The sequence below is a fragment of the Salvelinus sp. IW2-2015 genome, linkage group LG33 (genome assembly GCF_002910315.2).
Source record: "Salvelinus sp. IW2-2015 linkage group LG33, ASM291031v2, whole genome shotgun sequence".
NCBI classification, from domain to species: Eukaryota; Metazoa; Chordata; class Actinopteri; order Salmoniformes; family Salmonidae; genus Salvelinus; species Salvelinus sp. IW2-2015.
This window is the reverse complement of record NC_036872.1, coordinates 32,403,925-32,426,104: the sequence shown is the minus strand read 5'-3', so window position 1 is coordinate 32,426,104 and position 22,180 is coordinate 32,403,925. Positions and strand designations below refer to the sequence as shown.

Here is a 22,180-nt window from a genome sequence, read left to right as displayed (position 1 = left end):
TGTGGGTAGTTGTCTATGTGTAGTTGCATGTCAGCACTAGTTGTTTATAGCGTCATGTTCGTTTTGTTAGTTTGTTTAAGTGTTCTTCGTTTGAATAAAAGAAGAATGTATTCCAATCACGCTGCGCCTTGGTCTCCTCGTTACGACGAATGTGACAGCCATGATGGTAAATTGTGTTATTCAGACACATGAACAGGTCCCAGCACTGAAACCCACACACACAGACAAACACACAGAAATACAAATCAACAACAGTTACTAATATGAATCATGGATCTGGCAACACTAAGGTTGCAGGTTCATTTCCCACATTGGCTACATTTACTGAGTAAACAGTATGTGGTAAGCGTAAGTGGATTTTAGGATAGAGGCCCCTGCTGAAGTGGCTGAAGCACAGAGAGCAGTGTGAGACAGATTAAACCAGTCTTGGCGTGCGTGTGTGCGTGTGAATGGGTGTGTGTGTGTTAGCATCAGAGTCACTCTGTCATCCCATGGGATAAACGGTGCTCCTGAACCGCCCAGATTACTCCACCTCTCTCTGACAGGCTATAAATAGTGACACACCTCAACACACAGCCAGACACAGAGAGAATGGATACATGGCACCTTCTCAGTGATCACACCCGCACTAGAGCCACCAGATTATTACAGGATGCTATACTGATTACCAGATCATCCATCATAGCAATGTCAACTTTTTTTCTAATTTCCAATGAACAGAGAATATATCAGTCCCTTATTTGTATAACAATACCTGAACAGGAGATACAATGTGATTGATTCAGATGTCTTCCTGACATTCAACTCTCAGAGTGAAAGGAACAGGAGTGGACATATACCTCTGTTAAAAGACATGGGCTGGGGTTTCAAACACACCGCAATGCACGGCTGACATCGCACTGCACTTTACTTTTAAAGGTCATTTCAATGACGTTTGTGGAGATTGCATTTGGGGTAAATGCAGCGGATGTCGGCTAAAACATTAATTAAGTCAAGTGCAGTGCGATGTCGGCTGTTTTGTTTGAATCCCTGCCCATGGGTTTGAGTGGTGCAGATGGGTTTTGTTCGCTAGTGAGAAAACATTTAAAAAACTTGTTATAACAAAGTGTAACAAGGAGATACTACCTGAACATATCCAATTGGAACACAAAAGATTAGCGTTATATGTTGAAACACGTTCTGCTTGTGTTTGCCACACTGACACCACACTGGCAGAAATGCTGGGACAACCCTGAAATGTTTTCATTTTTTATTTGATAAATCCTATGAGAGAGACACACCTAGCTGGTTCTGTTTCAGTGTCTAGTCCCTAGCCCTTGACAATTTCTTATGCCCTTATCTGTCGCAGACATGGATCAGAAAAACTGTATAGGTACATGTAAGCAATATGTTCTCACCATTGAGTGTAAGGAAAGCTGAATGGCCGGGATTCAATCAAAGGCCTGCACTTTACTTTTAAAGGTAATTCACCTTGTGCCAACATCCACAGCATTTACCATGATTGCGATCTCTGTGAACGTTGGGATCTCTGTGAACGTTGGGATCTCTGTGAACGTTGGGATCTCTGTGAATGTTGGGATCTCTGTGAACGTTGCGATCTNTGGGATCTCTGTGAATGTTGGGATCTCTGTGAACGTTGCGATCTCTGTGAACGTTGCGATCTCTGTGAACGTTGGGATCTCTGTGAACGTTGGGAAATTGCCTTTAAAAGGTGCATTGCTGACTTTGACAGCATCTAAAGTCCTTGAATAGTTTCAACATTCTCTGAGCCAGTTAGCTTATACATACTGTAGAATTCAATGCATGCCAAAAGTTTGATAGCTTAATTTAATACGGTATATGTTCTGGTATATTATAATTTTATATATAAAAGGTAATTTTGTGATGAAAATAAGAAAAATATACAATTGAGTCAATATACACAATAAATCAAATAATGAAAAAAGGAACAAATAAATCTGCATCTTCATTTGAGAGTGATGAGCAAATGCATAAAGCCCAATACATAGGCACTGTCCCAAATGGCACCCTATTCCCTTTCTTGTGCACTATATAGGAAATAGCGTGCCATTTGGAACGCACTCAAAGTGCCCTGTAACCTAGATACAGKGTTAGATCTACATCTTGTCCATAGTTTCACATTCTGTCTAATAGATATTCAATACTGTCTTTATATTATACATGTATATCCATATGATTGGCCTTCTGTGAAGGATTGCATTATAACACAGTGATTAAGAGGCAAAGATTCAGAAAGCAAGAGAGCGAGAGACCTACTGTATACAGTGCCTTCAGAAAGTATTCACACCCCTTGACTAATTCCACATATTGTTGTACTACAGCCTGAATTCAAAATGGATTAAATATATWATTTTTCTCACCCATCTACACACAATAGCCCATAATTACAAAGTGAAAACATGTTTTTAGAATTTGTTGCTAATTTAAAATGAAATACAGAATGATCTGTTTACATAAAATATTGACTCAAGGGTGTGAATACTTGTAGATGCACCATTGGCAGAGATTACAGCTTTGAGTAGTCTTGAGTATGTCTGCATCAGCTTTGAGTAGTCTTGAGTATGTCTGCATCAGCTTTGAGTAGTCTTGAGTATGTCTGCATCAGCTTTGAGTAGTCTTGAGTATGTCTGCATCAGCTTTGCAGATCTGGATTTGGGGATTTTCTCCCATTCTTCCTTGATGATTTTTTGTTAGGCCAACAGCTCTGCTGTCTCACGCTAGGACGACTGAGAAGGACAGGACTGGACGGTCTGGGCCGGGATGGGACTGGACAGGATAAGACAGAATGGGACAGGACGGGTCCCAATTCTCACAGGAACCTTCTTCCTGGACCCTTGTTTCCAGGGTTTGGAACATCTATCTGAAATGTATTATGTGAATTATAATAGCATGACTTCATATGCACACACAGCTCACAATACCCACTTTAAGGCGAGGAGACTCATTTAACTGTGGCTGCTGCACTGCCCACCAATCCTACATCTYAAGTCATTATTTTAATCAAGATAAATACAATACATGTTGGGGGGTGGTTTAAAATGGTTTCCTGTGTTCTGAGAATTAATGCCCTCTCACACCTTTTGGTCTGACCTGTGTTAAAAGTACTATTTGAAATCTTTCAAATGCTTTGGGTGTTTGCTCTAGCCAGATGGGCAGGGTTTGCAGTTTTGAGACAGTTCTATTGGTCTATTAAGCAAGGCAAGCCCAATCAAGCACATATAGTATATAGTCACTGCTGACTGTGCAGTGAGAAGCTTACAACTTTGAGAACACTGATTGACATTAATAAAATACAGTCTGGTTGTGATGAGGTTCTGTTCCAATACCCACATACAGTACTAGCACACTACTAAGAGTGTAACAAGGTCTTGGACATACGTTCTAAGTGCAATATTAGTGTGGACATTGGAACATAGCCTGAAAGACTCCAGTTTTAACTCTTAACAGTCTCAAGTGACAGTGCAGGGGGCAGGTTTTCCGGGGACCTATGTGAGACTTCTCCTCTTCCCTCTGTCCCGTTATCAACACTCKGAACTTTCCGTCTGATTCCAGGAAATTGTAATGGGTTTCTAAATGTTCTGATGGGATCAGATGGAGCCAAACGGAGTAGGAATGAAAAGGTTGGAGAGGATTTCTGGAGCGGAGCCGCCTAGCTGTCACCTTTCCCAATAGCATGGCAACGGCACGCTCAGCCATGCCTCTCAGTCCTGTCCAAAGCAACGCTAATCCAATCAGTAGGCTGGGATTTTTCACGCAGAAAAGAGGAGGAGGAGTAGAAAGAGGAGAAGAAAGAAAGGAGGAAGAGGAGGTTGAGAAGGAGCATTCACCTTCATCCAGCTCAGAAGAGAACTGTCGGCTGTCTGTTCAGAAGTGCAAATAGTTCTACAACGGTAATACAATGTCATCAGCTCTGACAGGGAAGTCCCCAACTCAAACATTCATCTGCCCTTTCAAACAAACGGACGTTTGTTTGAAAGGAGTTTTCTTTTTGGAGTTTTCTTTTTCTCCTCCTAGGGCCCTGTATAAAGTCTCGGTGAGTTAGTTAGATGGTTGGTCCAGTAAGTATAGCAGAGGAAGAGTAGGATGCCTCCCAGGCAACATCAGCCCCCCAGGTAGCATGAAGCGTCAGGTGATCAGCTTATAAAGACTGTACTGCACATTTTGATTTATCGTCGATTGTTGTGATCGATTCGATCCAAGTCGATCCCTGATGATCATTAAGGAAGTGAGGGGAGCCCAGCTCCCTGTCTGTCTGTCTATCTGAGGTGGATGAAGGAGAAGGAAACGGGCTTGGTTGGATCCATAGATATCCATAGAACACTATAGTTCACCACGTCTGTTTGTCTGTCCGTCCTTGTGTGTGGCAAGGTTCGAATACCCCACCCCTCTCTCCAAAGTGTGGACTTGCTTACTCCCGCTCATTTTTAAAAGCTTTGGATTGGTGTAACTAAGCATATGCCATCAGCTTCCTTCCTTCCTTTTAAATCCATGACGAACGAGGGGTAGAGAATTTAACTGCAGACAGAGGGTGGTGTAGTGAGACCAGGGGCCAGAGATCATGGTTCAGGGGTCAAAGGTCAGGGGTGAAGGGTCACAAGGCCACAGCAGTGCAGGGGTGTTTGAGTTTGCAGGGCAGCACCCCTCTGTTGAGCTGGTAGAACTCCACCAGGTGGATCAGGTCTGTGAACTTGGTGGTGCCGTCGTCCAGACTGAAGGACATCTGACCTTCCTCCTCACACTGTGAGAGAGAGGAGACAAGTTAGCTATTATACACATACAATACAGTTGAGAAGGAGGGGAGGAGATAGCATGTGAGGACAACTTGTACCAAGCCAAAATGGATGAACAAGAAAGAAGACGAATAGATTAGACATAGAAATTAGAAAGAAAAGTAGATGAGTTGAAAGAATAAATAACTGACCGGTAGGATCTGGAAGTGTCTGATCTTCTGGTGGTGGCACAGGGTCAGGACAAACGCCTTGGTGTTACTCTGACAGTCTCTCAGCAGGAACAACCTGAAAAACACACATGGACACACATCCAAAACAGTGTCACTTATGTGTGTACTAGGGTGGATGGATGGACAGATGGATGGACAGATGGATGTACGACGGACAGAAGGATGGATGGATAATACAGCTTCTAAGTCTTACCCATCTACTTGTCCTTGTTGCATGATCATCTTGTGGGACTCTTCTCTCCTGATGCGACCATGGAACCATAGCTGTGTTCTGTGGATCACTGAAAGACACAGCAAGATGAGGTAAAGGTAAAGTAGAAGGCCTTTTTTAGGTATGAATGTCAAACCCAACTCATGTCCAGTTTTAGACCGGCAGAGATACGTACGGATAAGGAGTGGAATAGGAACTGCTCCTTTTTCCAATGGCAAAGATTTATAAAGATGTCGGGATTCAGAAATTACTTCTTGATTTAGCACTATCTACATTGCCCCAATAAATCAGCACAATGTACTTTTGAGTATACATTGGCAGCGTCTTGGAGCTTAAATTGGGATCATGTATACTGTTCTAATGACGATACAAAAAAGAGTAACAGAGAGCAATGTACAATACGGCGAACTTAGCAAATGATACATTTGAGGTGCATGGGAGCTGGCATTTTTATGCACCTCCGCTATTGTGTAACAATACACTAAATTACTAAGCATTTACGAAGTTACTCTGTTGTCACGAGTGTAATTATTACAGTGTTACTACCTAGATAGTGTAACGTGTAGGGTACCTGAGCTGAGAGAAGAGGGCTGGAGGGGGCTGGGACTGCCAAGAGCCTTCATACGCTGACCCCGTTTCTGACGGCAGGGAAGATAACAGAGAAACAAAACATTTTAGATTCAAAATGACAGAATTACACCTTTTTCCACAGACTCAGTCTCCCAAATCTTCCATCCCATCCCCTTCCGCCCCCTTCTACTCCCCTCCTCACCCTCCATTTCTGTCCCTCCTCCACAGCGGCGCTCACTGCTTCCAGAGGGTTCTCTATGACTCGTCCCGTCCTGCCAGAGAAGTCCATGGCCACCAGAGAGTTCTCAGACACACTCCGCTACAGAGACGAGGATAGACAACTTGTCTGAGCCACGCTACCACGCTCCAAAAGATCCTAGTCTGCTTTACAAGGTAGGATACATCAGGAWAATGCTAACCAGTTGTCATAGAGTCGGGAATAAACATATAGGAGTCCTACCACAGGAGTAGAGAAATGTGAGACCGGAGACTTCCTTTGCTGGGGACTCTTGTAGTTCTGATCCAGTAATATTCCATACTGTAAACACAGAACAACAACATAATAGAAAAATATCAGTTACATTTTAGTCATTTAGCAGACTTGCTTATCCAGAGCCACTTAGAGACGCAATTTGGGTTAAGTGTCTTGTTCAGGGGCACATCCACATATTTTTCCCCTAGTCAGCTCGGGGATTTGAACCAGCAACGTTTCGGTTACTGGCCCAACGCTCCTAACCGCTAGGCTACCTGCCGCGTGTGTGTTCATGCATGTGTGTATGTACTGTACTTTTAAGAGTCTGAAGGCAGTCATCCAGCAGGTTCTGCTCTGTTCATCTTCAGCACACAGCATCCTCAGCTCCTTGCACTCACTCCTCACCTTACTGGGCTGTCAATCAAATAATCAGCCAATCACAGAGCCTTACTGGACTGTTAATCAAACAATCAGATGTTCAATTAGACAAGACTTCAATTAGTATTTAGTAAATCTGTAACAAGATTGAGCTTGATTCTCTTGAATACTCACATCAAATAAGATATCCAAAGGATGATTTTACCAGTCTCCACCCTCCCTTATATCAGTCACTAGGCCACAACGACCACAACCCCCAACACCCAAATCCTGCACAGTCATCCCTGGGGGTGAGAGTAGCGTACAGTGTGTGTGTGTCAGGCTCAGTGTGTCCTAGCAGACCCTGTCCCAGTTTATCACACTAGGCTGATCCAGTATAACCAGGTTACCTCCAGTGAAAACCCCTGCAGAGGAAGTACAGTACAGTAATGTCTGTCTGTCTGTCTGTCTGTCTGTCTGTCTGTCTGTCTGTCTGTCTGTCTGTCTGTCTGTCTGTCTGTCTGTCTGTCTGTCTGTCTGTCCGTGTCCGTCTCGTCTGGGAATGTCCTGTCTGATCTGTGTTATGTGTGAGCCCTCGGTGTCCCTTCCAATCCTTGAAACAGAACGTTAGTGTAGTTAGGGTGATGAGGGGCGTTGCTGGCATGAACTCTCCGCATGTTGTCAGAACTGGTGTTGAACACAGCACTCACAGTCGCTGGCTAGACCAGGTCTGACAATCAACAAGGAAAGAGGTGTCTGGGGCCCACATAGAGCAGTGGGGAGGGAGGTAGGGGGAGGAAGGAAGAGGAAGGGGAGAAGAGAGGCGAGAAGGAGAAGAGAGCGAGAAGAAGGTAGAGGGAGCAGAGCAGCACAGTGATTTAAGGGTCAGTCTTCCTTTAGTGTAAAAGCGCTCCCATAGAGCTTTTAGTTGTCCAAACATTTACAGGGCACCTAAAAGAATATCCCTGAATCTTCTCCCCTACCACCTTTGGAAGGGATACTCTTGTAGTGGACAGTAGTAAGAGGGCCAGAGCGATCTTGAGAATCCATGGATGAGTTCTCGTTAGGAACTATCCTCTCCTGATATGCTCTTCTAATAGAGAACCGCATGCAGTCCGGCCACAGTCAGTCTGGACAGCTTAAGTGAAGTTCTGTACCCACCACACACACACACCTAACAACGACGACTACAACAGCTTATCTTATGGGACCTGGGATATATTGGCAAGGTCCGACACAACATCACACAGCACGAGTCAAACACACACACGAAGGAAGAGCACCATTTGCAGCCAACACACACAGAACACATGCACACCACACATATATCCACACATGCACGACACACACACAACACAGGCACACAAACGAGTACATCACACATTACTACCCCTTAGCCATTAATCGTTATAGGATCACACTTACGGGCGAAGTCTACTACACAGCACACACACATTCACACACGACACACGAGTGAGTCAAGGGACTCGTGTGCCACATTATGGGTGTTGTGTGTTGTGTCGTGTGTCGTGAGTGTGTGCTTGTGTGTGGTGGTGTGTGTGGTGTGTGTGTGTGTGTGTGTGTGTGTGTTGTGTGTGTTGTGTGTGTGTGTGTGTGTGTGTGTGTGTGTGTGTGTGTGTGTGTGTGTGTGTGTGTGTGTGTTGTGTGTGTGTGAGTGCGCGTGCGTGTGGTGTAAGAGTACTCCACCTGTAAGAGCTGTGAGTGGGGGAATGGAGCCGTTAGATTCCTGACACAATCCACCATCTGCTCGGGGTAAAAAGTTCTCGAAGAGAGATAGAGGAATGAAAGAAGAGAGAGGAAAAATCAAAAGGAGAGAAAAAACAGAATGACAGGAGAAGAGCAGCAAATGACTTGTCAGGGACGTATCAGGGATCACATTAATAGAAAATGTAACCATTCTAATAGTTGTCGAAGCGAGAAAAGGAGATAGGGGAGAGAGAGAGTGGGTAAGAGAATGGAAATGATGAGGATGGGGCGACGCAGAGATGCAGAGAGATGTAGAGAGAGACGATAGGGGAGAGAGGAGAAGAAGAGGACAAACTGGGGCGAAGATTGTGATGCTCAAGAGTAAGATGCACGTGATTAAGAGTATCACACACCACTCTGATCGTAATTTTCCTTGGTTGACGAACGACATGGCGAGGGGCAGGACAGAACGCACAATACACACTCTTAGATGTTGAATATGAAACATGGTATGTTTTTTCGTATCTGTGATAAGTCCATTACCTCAACGACAGCAAACTGAGGTGAGGTCACTGCCCTCATGATACTGAATCCGCTCGGCAGTGGTATATAGTGAGTGTGATGATTGTGGTATGTGATGTGAATGTGAATGTGGTGATGAAGTGTGGTGTGTGAGTGTGTCGTGACTGTGTGTGTGTAGTGTGTTGTTAGTCGCTCGTAGTGGCATACGAGCGCAAACAGGTGTATTGTGTGTGCGACGGAGTGTGCAGAGGACTCACCAAGGGATTCCTGAAGAACTCATACTTGTCATAGTTCTTCCTGAAGAGGAATTTACTGTCACTGGTCATAGAGGCTTGAACCTGAACCACCAACTCATGGTCCTCCAGACAACGCTCTGCAGAGAGGAGGGGGAGGAAGAGGGGAAGGAAGAGGGAGAATAGAGAGGGAGAGATCAGACATTAGCCCATTTATTTGCATTGCTACAGTTAGTTATCATACTTTGTTTCCAGTATTTGAGTGAGGGTACCCTGGAAAAGAGATGAGGGAAGCCCATGGTAGGGATGCTGTGAGACCTGAGGGGTGGAGTGAGAGAAAGAGAGAGAAAGGAAGAGAAACAGAGATGGAGAGAGAAAGGACAGCAGGACTTGGCATTGCAGTAGAATGATGTCATGTATTTAACTTGATTGCATAGAGAAGCCGAGCCCAGTTTCCCTGTCCTCTGCCTCTCCTGTTACTCTCCCTCCTGCCCTCCTTTTTCTCTCTACTTCTCACTTCTTCCCTCCATAACTCCTCCTCCCTGTCAAAAAAACAGTCCTGCCAGGAGAATTTCTTGTTGAAGTAGAGGGAGAGAGCTGATTGGCTGAGCTTTCAGGGGCTCGACCAACATAGCTCTGTGATTGGCTGTTTGCTGCATTGGCCTGATACTGACACCCACYCCAGCACCCTTCCCCCTCTCCCTCTCTCTACTTTCTCCACCCTCCCTTTCACTGTTCTCTTCTCACATTCCATCTCTCCCATACAATTCTTCCAGAAACGACAATGATCTACCAAGTATAAACCAGTCTTCTATCCCAGTAACAGTCAGTAGAAATAGGAACGCTTGGTGAAAACTATATAGAGAATAAGAGGGAAGAAACAAAACTACACTACCCTAGTAAAAAAATCCTATAGGGTCAGATTTTGTAACCAGTCCTATTGGACTCCTATAGTATTTTCTCCTACAGGATTTTAAAAAATCCTTTAGGATAAATCCTATAGGATTATATTCTATAGCATAAGATTAATCATAATGGATAGGTTCCTAAATCTGATAGGATTTACTATAGGATTTTTTTGACTAGGGTAAAGAGGTCATAAAAGGTGGAACAGAAGTGTGGATTGTATGTGATTGAAGCTTTTAGGTAACTATGATCTGTATGCTTCCCCAACCTTAACACACTCCACGCACAGGCACACACCAGATACAGGCATGCATGCACATGCACGTACACACATACATACACACACTGACCCTCATATCAGCCGGCACCTCCACCACCTTCCCTGCTCCATCGCCACTGTACAACTTGAAGATCTGGACACAGGACTTGGCATTGCAGTAAGATTTGGTTATGTGTTTAACTTGATTGCACAGAGAAGTCGAGACTAGTTTCCCTGTCCTCTCCCTCCTTTTACTCTCCCTCCCTCCATCCATCCCTCCCTCCCTCCGTCTCCCCCTATTCTGTTCCTCCATCTCTCTACCTTTCACTTTCTCCCTCCGTAACTCCTCCCCCGTGTCAAAGAACAGTTATAAATAATTATTGTTTGTATAAAGAACTGAAGTTGAGAGTCTGTTAGACCATTTTTACTTTCTCTATTTGTATGTTCTCCTTTCCCTCTCTCTTGATCTTGAGGTAGAGATCACATGATGGGACTCCAGCTGATTGGAGACGCATAGTCACACACGCATACACACGGTGCTCAAACTCAGTTTCTATTCCAAAAAAAGGATTGAGCCCATACCATACCTCAGTGCTGGCTAACACAAAGCTCAAGGTGTCTGTGTGTGTGTGTGTGTGTGTGTGTGTGTGTGTGTGTGTGTGTGTGTGTGTGTATCAACCGTTGGGGAATGCCTTTCTGCTCCTCGTGCATGCCTCCCGTGCCAAGCGAGGTCCATACAGAAATGGTTTGTTGAGTCGGTGTGGACAGAATGGCTGCAACAGAGCCCTGCGGGGGGGGTAAGACATTACCCATCGAACACTTTTGGGATGAAATGGACTTTGACTGCGAGCCAGGGCTGATGGCCACAGCTGCCAACATCCTCGCTGCTTATGGCTTATGGAACAAGTCCCCCCAGCCATGTTCGATCTAGTGGAAGCTCCAGAAGAGTGGAGGCTATTGCAGCAAGGGGGCCAACTCCAGATAGTTGACCATGATTTGCATCGGACGATGCTTCTTTGGTCATGTGTAGTGTAGTCAATAGGTAAGTTGTGCCATTTGTATGTTGTTGTTTGACTCTTGTAATTGACATAGAGTGCAAATGTGTTTTCTTGTTGTTTATATGTGGCTTAATTAGAGGCAAAGGACAACCACTTCATGTTCCGTAGAAAAAAATTCCCTTCTGATCGTTTTGGGAACCTCTAACGGATCCTATGGAATTCCTTCTCATTTTTTATGGTATTTGTTGTGTTCTCCTTTCCCTCTCTCTTGATCTTTGAGGTAGAGAATCCACATAATGGGACTCCAGCTGATTGGAGACTACAAGTAAACCAAGAGACACACCAAAAGCAGCACAGACAGACAGACAACAGACGACGACAGACGACGACGACAGACAGCAGCAGACAGCAAGACAGACAACAGCAGTGGGGCAGACAGCAGACAGTGACAGAACGAGCAGACAGCGTGAACAGCGCAGACCAGTGCGTGACGTGACGACAGACAGGACAGTGCGTGACGACAAGACAGACAGACTAGGCGACAACAGACAGACGACAGGCTGTGTGACAGACAGACGGACAGCAGTGCGGACAGAAGGGTCCGGCAGCAGCAGACACGACAGTGGACAGTACACGAGCGAGACAGGCGAGCACCGACGACGAAGACTGGTGCAAATTACAGTATCCTATTCTCAAACGGATTAGCCGCGTACCTTGCTTCGTGCTGCTAACCGGAGCTCAAGGTGTCTGTATATGCTGGCGCCACTCTGTTCCTGGGTCTGGCAGGGAATTTCCTGTTTAGAGAGAGGGAGAGCTGGCTTTCAGGGGCTCGACCAACAGAGCTCTGTGATGTGGCTGTTTGCTGCAGTGCGGAATACGCACCAACCTCGCCCCTTCCCGCTCCCTCTCTGACTTTCTCCCCTCCTTTTCTCTGCTCTATTCACTTCACTCTTCCCAATACGAAAGTTTTTCCAGAAATGACGATGCTTGCCTAGTAAACCGTTTGACATCCAGTTACAGTCAGTACAAATAGGAATAGGAAGGATAGCGAATAGAGGGGAAAACGCACCTAAAAGTATTAAAAGGTTGAACGAAGTGTGGATTTGTATGTTATTGAAGTTTTTAGTAGCTAGGCTTATATGTTCACCAACGCTTAACAACACTTGATGCCATAGCCACACACACACCGACGACACACCAAGCACAACACCGAGGCCAGTTAGTGGGGGATGTTCCCCAGCGCTCCAGCTGTTGTCGTCAGCATGTGGCTCTTTAGACAAGAAATGAACGTCTCTGGCCTCATATCAGCTGGAACCCTCACCACTTCCTACGCCTCTTCACTGTACACTTGATGTCTGGATACACAGCAACACAGAGAGGAAGAGAGAGATCGAGGAATATTATTAATGTTTTAAAACATATATATGGATATATAGTATAAAGACACAGTCTGCACCCATTCACACTGTTTCACCTTTATTAAGATAAGGGTCACAAAATATGCTACGTCATCAACAGGCCCGTAAAGAGTAGTTGCAAGACGTCGTTAAGGCGTTAAACACAAGGCGTTGCCTAGCGTTTCTGACACAACTGTAACCTGACCTATCTGATTTGATGCTGTTATAACACATTGTGTAGACTTGTCATGCATTGCTGTCTGCCTTATGTCTTATTCCCTGAGATAAAATCCGGACTAATAACCAGCCATTTTGAGTGAGTTGAAATGTTAAAACAGGGTTGCGTGTCCTGGCACAGATCAGCTATCCTGATCAATAGAGCATTTCACTGGCTTTTTAGGTCAGGACTTCAGTCTGGGTTGGAGAACAGACAACCGTAGGACTGTTGCTGTTACTGTTTACACTGTACCACCACACAAACACACACCACACACACACCAACACACAACACCCACACACACACACACACACCACACACACACACACAACACACACAACCCACACTTACCATCACAGCCCATTCCTACCGTTGCTATGACTTATCCAAGATGGTTGAATCCGACTCCTGTGGTAAGCTTTCTGTGACCGCTGACCATGACTGGTACGTTATCATCTTAAAACCCGGTTCAAAACTTTCACGCTCAGCTGAACTACACATTTACAATTACCTGAGATATATTGTACACACCATAAACACCTCTGAGAAATACGCACTAAAACATACTGACATATACATACTTCACCTAACATATACAAACTTCACTTTTAAAATAACTATGCCTACGATGTAAACACAATATTCACGGCTTCAAATACACTACAACTTAGACATTTACTTTTGACATAGCATACACTATATCTATCTTCTTTTCCACAGGGAGTGTGTGTAGTGGATGTGGGAGGGGTGTGTTGATTGATCTTGCAGAAATGTTATTTCAATCATTCAAGTTTTATCCCACCATCAAACATCGTAGGACTCCAGACCTGGAACCACTCCGTAGAACAATCCCGACACTAGATCAACAAATCCAGTAGACACCAGAATCCGGGACACTAGACGAATCACCGTTAGACACGATCCACGCACTTAGAACACACCCGTAGAAAACGATTTCCAGACATTGACAACTCACAGTGGAGAACGAATCCGACACTGAACAATACAGTAGACCGAGTCACCGGCCTAAGAAACCTCCAGTAGACGTACCGACTTCGACACATCACGTTAGAACAGGCATCAGCACTACCCTCCAAGTAGCCAACGATCACCGCCTGACATCCACGTCGACGATAACGCATAGACAAATCAGTAGACGGTGTTATGTGTTGTGATCCCAGTAGACAGAGCACACGGCCTGACACACTCCACGTGAACAAGATACGAATCAGCGACTAGACCCTCGGAAACACTTCACTGGATCTAGAACAACTCACGTAGAACGGAAGTTTTTTTCACCGACACTAGAACACAGCTCCGTGTGTAAAACAGATAAGATCACGACACTAAACATCCGTAGACACGATCACCGATATGGTGCACCTAACGGTAGAACACGATTCCGATCACTGACCTAAGAACCATCGAGAACAGATAGATTAGAACTCAAGAGACACGATCCCGACCTGAACCAACTCCCAGTTGTGTGGTTTGTAGAACTCCCATTGAACGATCCATTCGGTTTGTGTGCATGTGCACCGTCTGGTGTTAACTGTGTGCACGACAGTGACTCACAGTAGAACCACAGTCCGAACCTAGACACAACTATTTTCAGTTAGAACGACAGAATCACCGGCATGACACATCACTGAGACACGAATCCGCGGACACATAGAAACTCACCGAGTAGCACAGAATACAGTCCACGACACTGCAACTTCCACGTAGAACGTATCCACGATACTGAACATGGTGTGCAGCATCTCACGACACTAGGACAGCTCCCACAGTAGAACAGAGTCCCACGACACTGACTCCCGAGAGTGCGAGACAACGACTAGCAACATCATGTGAACCAGATGCCCGCACTAGAACATCCGTCACGTTTGCTAGAACACTCACAGTAATCAATAGATCGTGTATCTGGCAATCACAGTGAACAGGATCGGAAATCAAGCATGAGGCCAGCTCTCTGCGCTGTGCCGGTGCGAACACAGGGTACACGTGTGTGCGACCATGAACTATTCTTTGCATCTATGTGTTGTGTGTGTGTGTAAATTGGATGTCTTCGCTGAGCTATCGCAGACCCCAGCGAGAAGAGCTACCTAGTGCGAGGGATAGGTGTTGACGTGTGTGAGGAAGGACGCGGCGTCGGGAGCGACGGGGAATTTTCACCACTGAGGCCGTTACTGGTCTGAGAGGAAGGAGGAGGAGAGAGAAGAGGGGGGATGGGGAAGCGAATAGGGAATACGGGGAAGGAGCGGTGAGAGGGGAGGGCAGGGTATAGCACAAGGGGCCAGAGAGGAGGGGAGAGGGACGGGACATGAAATACAGGTATGGTGGGGCAGGGAGAGAGACAGAGCGGGGACGAGGAGGAGGGAGCGGAGAAAAGAGTATGGCGCGAGAGTGGGGGGAAGAGAAGAGAAGAGGTGGCGAAGGAGGGGTCCTTCCCTCTTGTGCTGGGCAGGATATGCTGTGCTACTTCTTGGCTTTAAAAGGCTTGGGTTGTGGCAGTGTTTTGGTGTGTGTGTGTGTTGTGTGTGTGTGTGTGTGTGTGTTGTGTTGTGTCACTCTCTGCCACATGGCCTCAAACTGCACCATTTTGTTTCTCTCCATCGCCCATGCACTTTCAACATCTAGATAATAAAGCATTTGACCTTTCCATTGTGGAGGATGGAGGATTGGTTGATTTCCAGGTTTTAAGTATGTTTTTCCTGCTGMTTGATGAGAAGAGTATCGTCCAGCCCATCGGGTATCTCACTGCACCCTCATATGCCATGTCTTGAAATATGCAGACAGACAGATTAAAAGTACATTTATTCTATAGGTTTTTGATAACTCTTTTAGGATTTTGTTAGCCCAATCAGAATCCTATTATAACTTTTTTTCTTAATTGAACCCATTCAATTATAATTTGTTGTCCTTAGTTCCAGCACAATACAACAGCATTAATTACCACATTTTCGTTGATTGGAAACAACAGTCCTATATTAATTTCTGTTTTATTCACCTGTGAGAAAGCATGTCCCTTTAAGAGTGATTGATGATGTCACAACTAGCACGAGCTTGCAGTGTTAATTAGAACTTCTTAAGGCTAGGCGTCCCGCTAGCGGGATACCTGTCGACAACTTCCRGTGAAATTGAAGGGCCGCAATTCAAATAAATAATCATACAATTTATGGATATTAAACATTTAGGTACATACAAGTATCTTATATCGGGTATAAGCTTAAATTCTTGTTAATCTAACTGCATTGTCCGATTTACAATAGGCTTTACAGCGAAAGCATGTCATGCGATTGTTTAAGGACGGTGCCCCACATCAAAATATTTTTCAACCAGCACAGGTTTCATAAATTCACAAATAGCGATTAAATATTCACTTACTTTTTGAAAATCTTCCTCTGATTTGCAATCCAAAGGATCCCAGCTACAACATGTATGGTCGTTTTGTTARATAAAATCCTTCTTTATATCCCAAAAAGTCAGTTTAGTTAGCGCCATCGATTTGAGTAATCCACTCGTTCAACATACAGAGAAAGGAATCCGAAAAGCTACCGCTAAACTTTGATAAAACAAGTCAAAATACATTTATATTTAATCCTCAGGTACCCAAAAATGTAATTAAACTATAATATTTCATACGGAAAGAAGTATGTTCAATAGGAAAGCAAAATTAGCAGGTGCGCGTCCTCTTTTGTTGTGCACGCACAGACTGATTTCCAACTCTGACTCCCAGTACTAAACTCAAAATTCTTCCTCGTTTGGGAAGAAACAAGCCTGAAATCTTGAACAAAGACTGTTTACATCTAGTGTAAGCCATAGGGATTGCAATCTGGGAGCTGGATTTGGATATGACCCTATACGTTCCATTGGAAGAGCATGGGCTCTCCCCCAAAAATGCTGTTTTTTTATTTTTTATTTTCTCCTATCATATCTATTGTGTTATAGTCTCATACATTATTTTAACATTTCTACAAACTTCAAAGTGTTTTCTATCCAGTGGTACCAATTATATGCATATCCTCGCTTCTGGGCCTGAGTAACAGGCAGTTTACTTTGGGCACGTCAGTCAGGCGGAAATTCAGAAAAAAGGACCCTAGCCCTAGCCTAACTCCCAAGTTGAGCTCGCCACCGGTGGCTGTGCGGAGAATCTCCTGTTTTCTAACATTATTATTAACCGCTTTATCCTTCACTGTGCGTGAATGCAAGAACTGTGAGTACAGTAATTTTCCTTATGTTTCCTGACAAAGTTGTCAATGTTTTAGATATATTTTCWTCATTGTACAACATTTTATGCACTMGTTTTTATGCTAGCAAAGAAACTACTGTTGGGCACATTTTGCCAATCAGCTGACTAGCTACACTATATATACAAAAGTATGTGGACACCCCTTCAAATTAGTGGATTCGGGAGCCCCAAGTAATAGGATGCAACCTTTTCAACAAGTCATTTTGTAACATTTCGGCCCTGCTAGAGCTGCCCCGGTCAACTGTAAGTGCTGTTATTGTGAAGTGGAAACGTACAGGAGCAACAACGGCTCAGCCGTGAAGTGGTAGGCCACACAGGCTCAAAGAACGGGGCCGCCGAGTGTGTAAAATTAATCTGTCCTCGGTTGCAACATCACTACCGAGTTCCAAACTGCCTCTGGAAGCAACGTGAGCACAAGAACTGTTTGTTGAGAGCTTCATGGAATGGGTTTCCATGGCCGAGCAGCCACGCACAAGCCTAAGATCACCATGCGCAATGCCAAGCGTCAGCAGCAGTGGTGTAAAGCTCGCCGCCATTGGACTCTGGAGCAGTGGAAATGCATTCTCTGGAGTGATGAATCCCACTTCACCATATGGCAGTCTGACGAACTAATCTGTGTTTGGCAGATGCCAGGAGAACGATACCTGCCCCAATGCATAGTGCCCACTGTAAAGTTTGGTCTGGGGCTGTYTTTCATGGTTCGGGCTCGGGCCCTTAGTTCCAGTGAAGGGAAATCTTAATGCTACAGCATACAATGACATTATAGACGATTCTGTGCTTCCAAATTTGTGTCAACAGTTTGAGGAATGCCCTTTCCTGTTTCAGCATGACAATGCTCCCGTGCACAAAGCGAGGTCCATACAGAAATGGTTTGTTGAGGTCGGTGTGGAAGAACTGGCCTGCACAGAGCCCTGACTTTACCCCATCGAACAACTTTGGGATGAATTGGAACTTTGACTGCGAGCCAGGCCTGATCGCCCAACATCAGTGCCCAACATCACTAACGCTCTTATGGCTTAATGGAAACAAGTCCCCCCAGCAATGTTCCAGCATCTAGTGGAAAGCCTTCACAGAAGAGTGGAGGCTGTTATAGCAGCAAAGGGGGGACCAACTCCATATTAATGCCCATGATTTTGCAATGAGATGCTTTTGGTCATGTAGTGTAGCTAACTAGGTAAGTTGTAGCCATTTGTATGTTGTTTTTGACTCATTGTATTGTCATAGCAGATGACAAATGTRTTTTCTTGTTTGTTTATATGTGCCTTATTATAGGCAAGTCAACCCCACTTTCATGATTCCTGGTAGAAAAATCTGATCAGATTTTGGAACCAGTCCTACTGGAATCCTATGGAATTCTTCTCCATTTTTATGTATATTTTGTGTTCTCCTTTCCCTCTCTCTTGATCTTGAGGTAGAGATCACATAATGGGACTCCAGCTGATTGGAGACACATAGTCAAACACACACAGACAGACACAGACACAGACAGACAGACAGACAGACAGACAGACAGACAGACAGACAGACAGACAGACAGACAGACAGACAGACAGACAGACAGACAGACAGTGCGTGACAGACAGACAGTGCGTGACAGACAGACAGACAGTGCGTGACAGACCTGTCTCTTATACACATCTAGATGTGTATAAGAGACAGGTGCGTGACAGACAGACAGACAGACAGACAGACAGTGCGTGACAGACTGACAGACAGACAGTGCGTGACAGACAGACAGACAGACAGACAGACAGACAGACAGACAGACTGTGCTAAAACTTACAGTATCTATTCTCAAAACGGATTAAGCCCATACCTTGCTTCAGTGCTGGCTAACACGGAGCTCAAGGTGTCTGTATATCTGCGCCACTCTGTCCTGGCGTCTGGCAGGGAAATTTCCTGTTTAAGTAGAGGGAGAGCTGAGCTTTCAGGGGCTCGACCAACAGAGCTCTGTGATTGGCTGTTTGCTGCATTGGCCTGATACTGACACCCACCTCAGCACCCTTCCCCCTCTCCCTCTCTCTACTTTCTCCATCCCTCCCTTTCTCTGCTCTCATCTCACATTCCATCTTCCCAATACAGTTTTTCCAGAAATGACGATGCTCTACCTAGTATAAACCAGTCTTCTATCCCAGTAACAGTCAGTACAAATAGGAAATAGGAAAACAGGATAGCGAATAAGAGGGGAAAAAACGCACCTAAAAGTCATAAAAGGTAGAACAGAAGTGTGGATTTTATGTTATTGAAGTTTTTAGGTAGCTAGGATCTATATGCTTCCCCAACCTTAACACACTTGATGCACATACACACACAYACACCAGACAGACACACACAAGCACACACACCGAGGCCCAGTAGTGGGTGATGTTCCACCAGGCTCCAGCTGTTGTCGTCCAGACAGTGGCTCTTATAGACAAGAAACTGACACACGTCTCTGGCCCTCATATCAGCTGGCACCTCCACCACCTTCCCTACGCCATCTTCACTGTACACCTTGATGATCTGGATACACACGCACACACAGAGAGAGAGAGAGAGATCGAGAGAAATATTATATTCATATAAAAACATTAATATGATCATTATAAAAGACACAGTCCCTGCCCCATCATCACTGTTCACCTTTATTAGAATAAAGGGTCACAAAATAAATGTACAGTCATTACAAACAGGCCACTGTAAAGAGTAGTTGAAACATTAAGGGCCGGTTAACAGTTAAAGGCCCGTTAAGCCTAGCCGTTCCTTCTGAACACAAACTGTAACACTGCACCTATACTGCATTATGATGCTGTTATAACACATTGTAAGACTTGTCATAAGCATGACTGTCTGCCTTATGTCTTATTACCATGACATAATAATCCGGACTAAATAACAGCCATTTTGAGTGAGTTGAAATGTTAATAAAACAGGGTTGGTGTCCTGGACACAGATCAAGCCTATTCCTGATCAATAGAGATTCTCCACTGAGCTTTTAGGTCCAGGACTTAGTCTGGGTTGGAGAAACAGAGACACAGTAGGACTGTTACTGTTACTGTTACTTTTGAATTTCCTGTGATTCTCTGTGTTCTACTGTGGAGTTGTTCCTAGTGTCATGTGATTCTGTGTTCTACTGTGGAGTTGTTTCTAGTGTCGTGTGATTCTGTGGAGTTGTTTCTAGTGTCGGGTGATTCTGTGTTCTATATGGAGTTGTTTCTAGTGTCGTGTGATTCTGTGTTCTACTGTGGAGTTGTTTCTAGTGTCGTGTGATTCTGTGTTCTACTGTGGAGTTGTTTCTAGTGTCGTGAGATTCTGTGTTCTACTGTGGAGTTGTTTTAGTATCGTGTGATTCTGTGTTCTACTGTGGAGTTGTGTCTAGTGTCGTGTGATTCTGTGTCTGTGTTCTACTGTGGAGTTGTGTCTAGTGTCGTGTGATTCTGTGTTCTACTGTGGAGTTGGTGTCTAGTGTCGTGTGATTCTGTGTTCTACTGTGGAGTTGTGTCTAGTGTCGTGTGATTCTGTGTTCTACTGTGGAGGTGTTTCTAGTGTCTGTGATTCTGTGTTTCTAACTGTGGAGTTGTTTCTAGTGTCGTGTTGATTCTGTGTTCTACTGTGGAGTTGTTTCTAGTGTCGTGTGATTCTGTGTTCTACTGTGGAGTTGTTTCTAGTGTCGTGTGATTCTGTGTTCTACTGTGGAGTTGTTTCTAGTATCGTGTGATTCTGTGTTCTACTGTGGAGTTGTGTCTAGTGTCATGTGATTCTGTGATTCGTGTTCTACTGTGGAGTTGTGTCTAGTATCGTGTGATTCTGTTTCTACTGTGGAGTTGTGTCTAGTGTCGTGTGATTCTGTGATTCTGTGTTCTACTGTGGAGTTGTTTCTAGTGTCGTGAGATTCTGTGTTCTACTTGTGGAGTTGTTTCTAGTATCGTGTGATTCTGTGTTCTACTGTGGAGTTGTGTCTAGTGTCGTGTGATTCTGTGATTCTGTGTTTACTGTGGAGTTGTGTCTAGTGTCGTGTGATTCTGTGTTCTACTGTGGAGTTGTTCTAGTGTCGTGTGATTCTGTGTTCTACTGTGGAGTTGTTCTAGTGTCGTGTGATTCTGTGTTCTACTGTGGAGTTGTTTCTAGTGTCGTGATGTTCTTTTGAGTTGTTCTGTGTGTGTGATTCTGTGTTCTACTGTGGAGTTGTTCTAGTGTCGTGTGATTCTGTGTTACTGTGGAGTTGTTTCTAGTGTCGTGTGATTCTGTGTTCTACTGTGGAGTTGTTTCTAGTGTCGTGTGATCTGTTGTTCTACTGTGGAGTTGTTCTGTGTTGTGATTCTGTGTTTACTGTGGGTTGTTTCTAGTGTCGTGTGATTCTGTGTTCTACTGTGGAGTTGTTTCTAGTGTCGTGTGATTCTGTGTTCTACTGTGGAGTTGTTTCTAGTGTCGTGTGATTCTGTGTTCTACTGTGGAGTTGTTTCTAGTGTCGTGTGATTCTCTACGATGTGTTTTGATGGGTTTGGGGATAAAACGTTGAATGATTGAAATAACATTTTCTGCAGACATACAACACACCCTCTCTCTCACATGCTCACACACACACTTCCCTGCTGGGAGAAAGAAGATAGATATATGTGTATGTATGTCAATTAATAAATGTCTAAGTGGGTGGATTTTGAAGCGTGAATATTTGTGTGTACATCGTTAAGTGCATATGTGTATTTTAAAAGTGAGTATGTATATGTTTAGGTGAATGTATGTATATGTCAGTATGTTTAGTGCGTATTTCTCAGAGGTGTGTATGTATGGTGTGTACAATATATCTCAGGTATATTGGTAAATGTGTATGTTCAGGAGCGTATGTGTTAAAGGTCGAACCGGGGTTTTTAGATGATAAACGTACAGTCATGGTCAGCGTGGTACAGAAAGCTGTACCACAGGAGTCGGATTCAACCATCTGGATAGAACGTAGAACGGCTAGGAAGTGGTGTGTGTGTGTGTGTGTGTGTGTGTGTGTGTGTGTGTGGGTTGTGTGTGTGTGTGGTGTGTGTGTGTGTGGTGTGTGTGTGTGTGTGTGTGTGTGTGTGTGTGTGTGTGTGTGGTGTGTGTGTGTGTGTGTGTGTGTGTGTGTGTAACA

The 22,180-nt window shown here is 44.5% G+C and overlaps 2 protein-coding genes across 2 annotated transcripts in view; one reads left to right on the top strand and one right to left on the bottom strand.

Annotated features, from left to right (window-relative positions):
• The window catches only part of efna5b (ephrin-A5b), a 455,881-nt gene that overhangs the window by 193,456 nt on the left and 240,245 nt on the right, over window positions 1-22,180 (top strand).
• LOC111958062 (growth factor receptor-bound protein 10) overlaps window positions 1,235-22,180 on the bottom strand; it is a 47,013-nt gene continuing 26,067 nt past the window's right edge. Inside the window, exons 5-13 of the mRNA XM_070437092.1 lie at window positions 19,428-19,584; window positions 9,078-9,193; window positions 6,550-6,648; window positions 6,223-6,300; window positions 5,965-6,081; window positions 5,764-5,830; window positions 5,175-5,262; window positions 4,943-5,036; window positions 1,235-4,759 (exon numbers count right to left, since the gene is read on the bottom strand). Of these exons, the coding sequence (XP_070293193.1) occupies window positions 4,613-4,759; window positions 4,943-5,036; window positions 5,175-5,262; window positions 5,764-5,830; window positions 5,965-6,081; window positions 6,223-6,300; window positions 6,550-6,648; window positions 9,078-9,193; window positions 19,428-19,584 (963 nt within the window). The 3' untranslated portion in view covers window positions 1,235-4,612. The remainder of the gene's footprint in view (window positions 4,760-4,942; window positions 5,037-5,174; window positions 5,263-5,763; window positions 5,831-5,964; window positions 6,082-6,222; window positions 6,301-6,549; window positions 6,649-9,077; window positions 9,194-19,427; window positions 19,585-22,180) is intronic.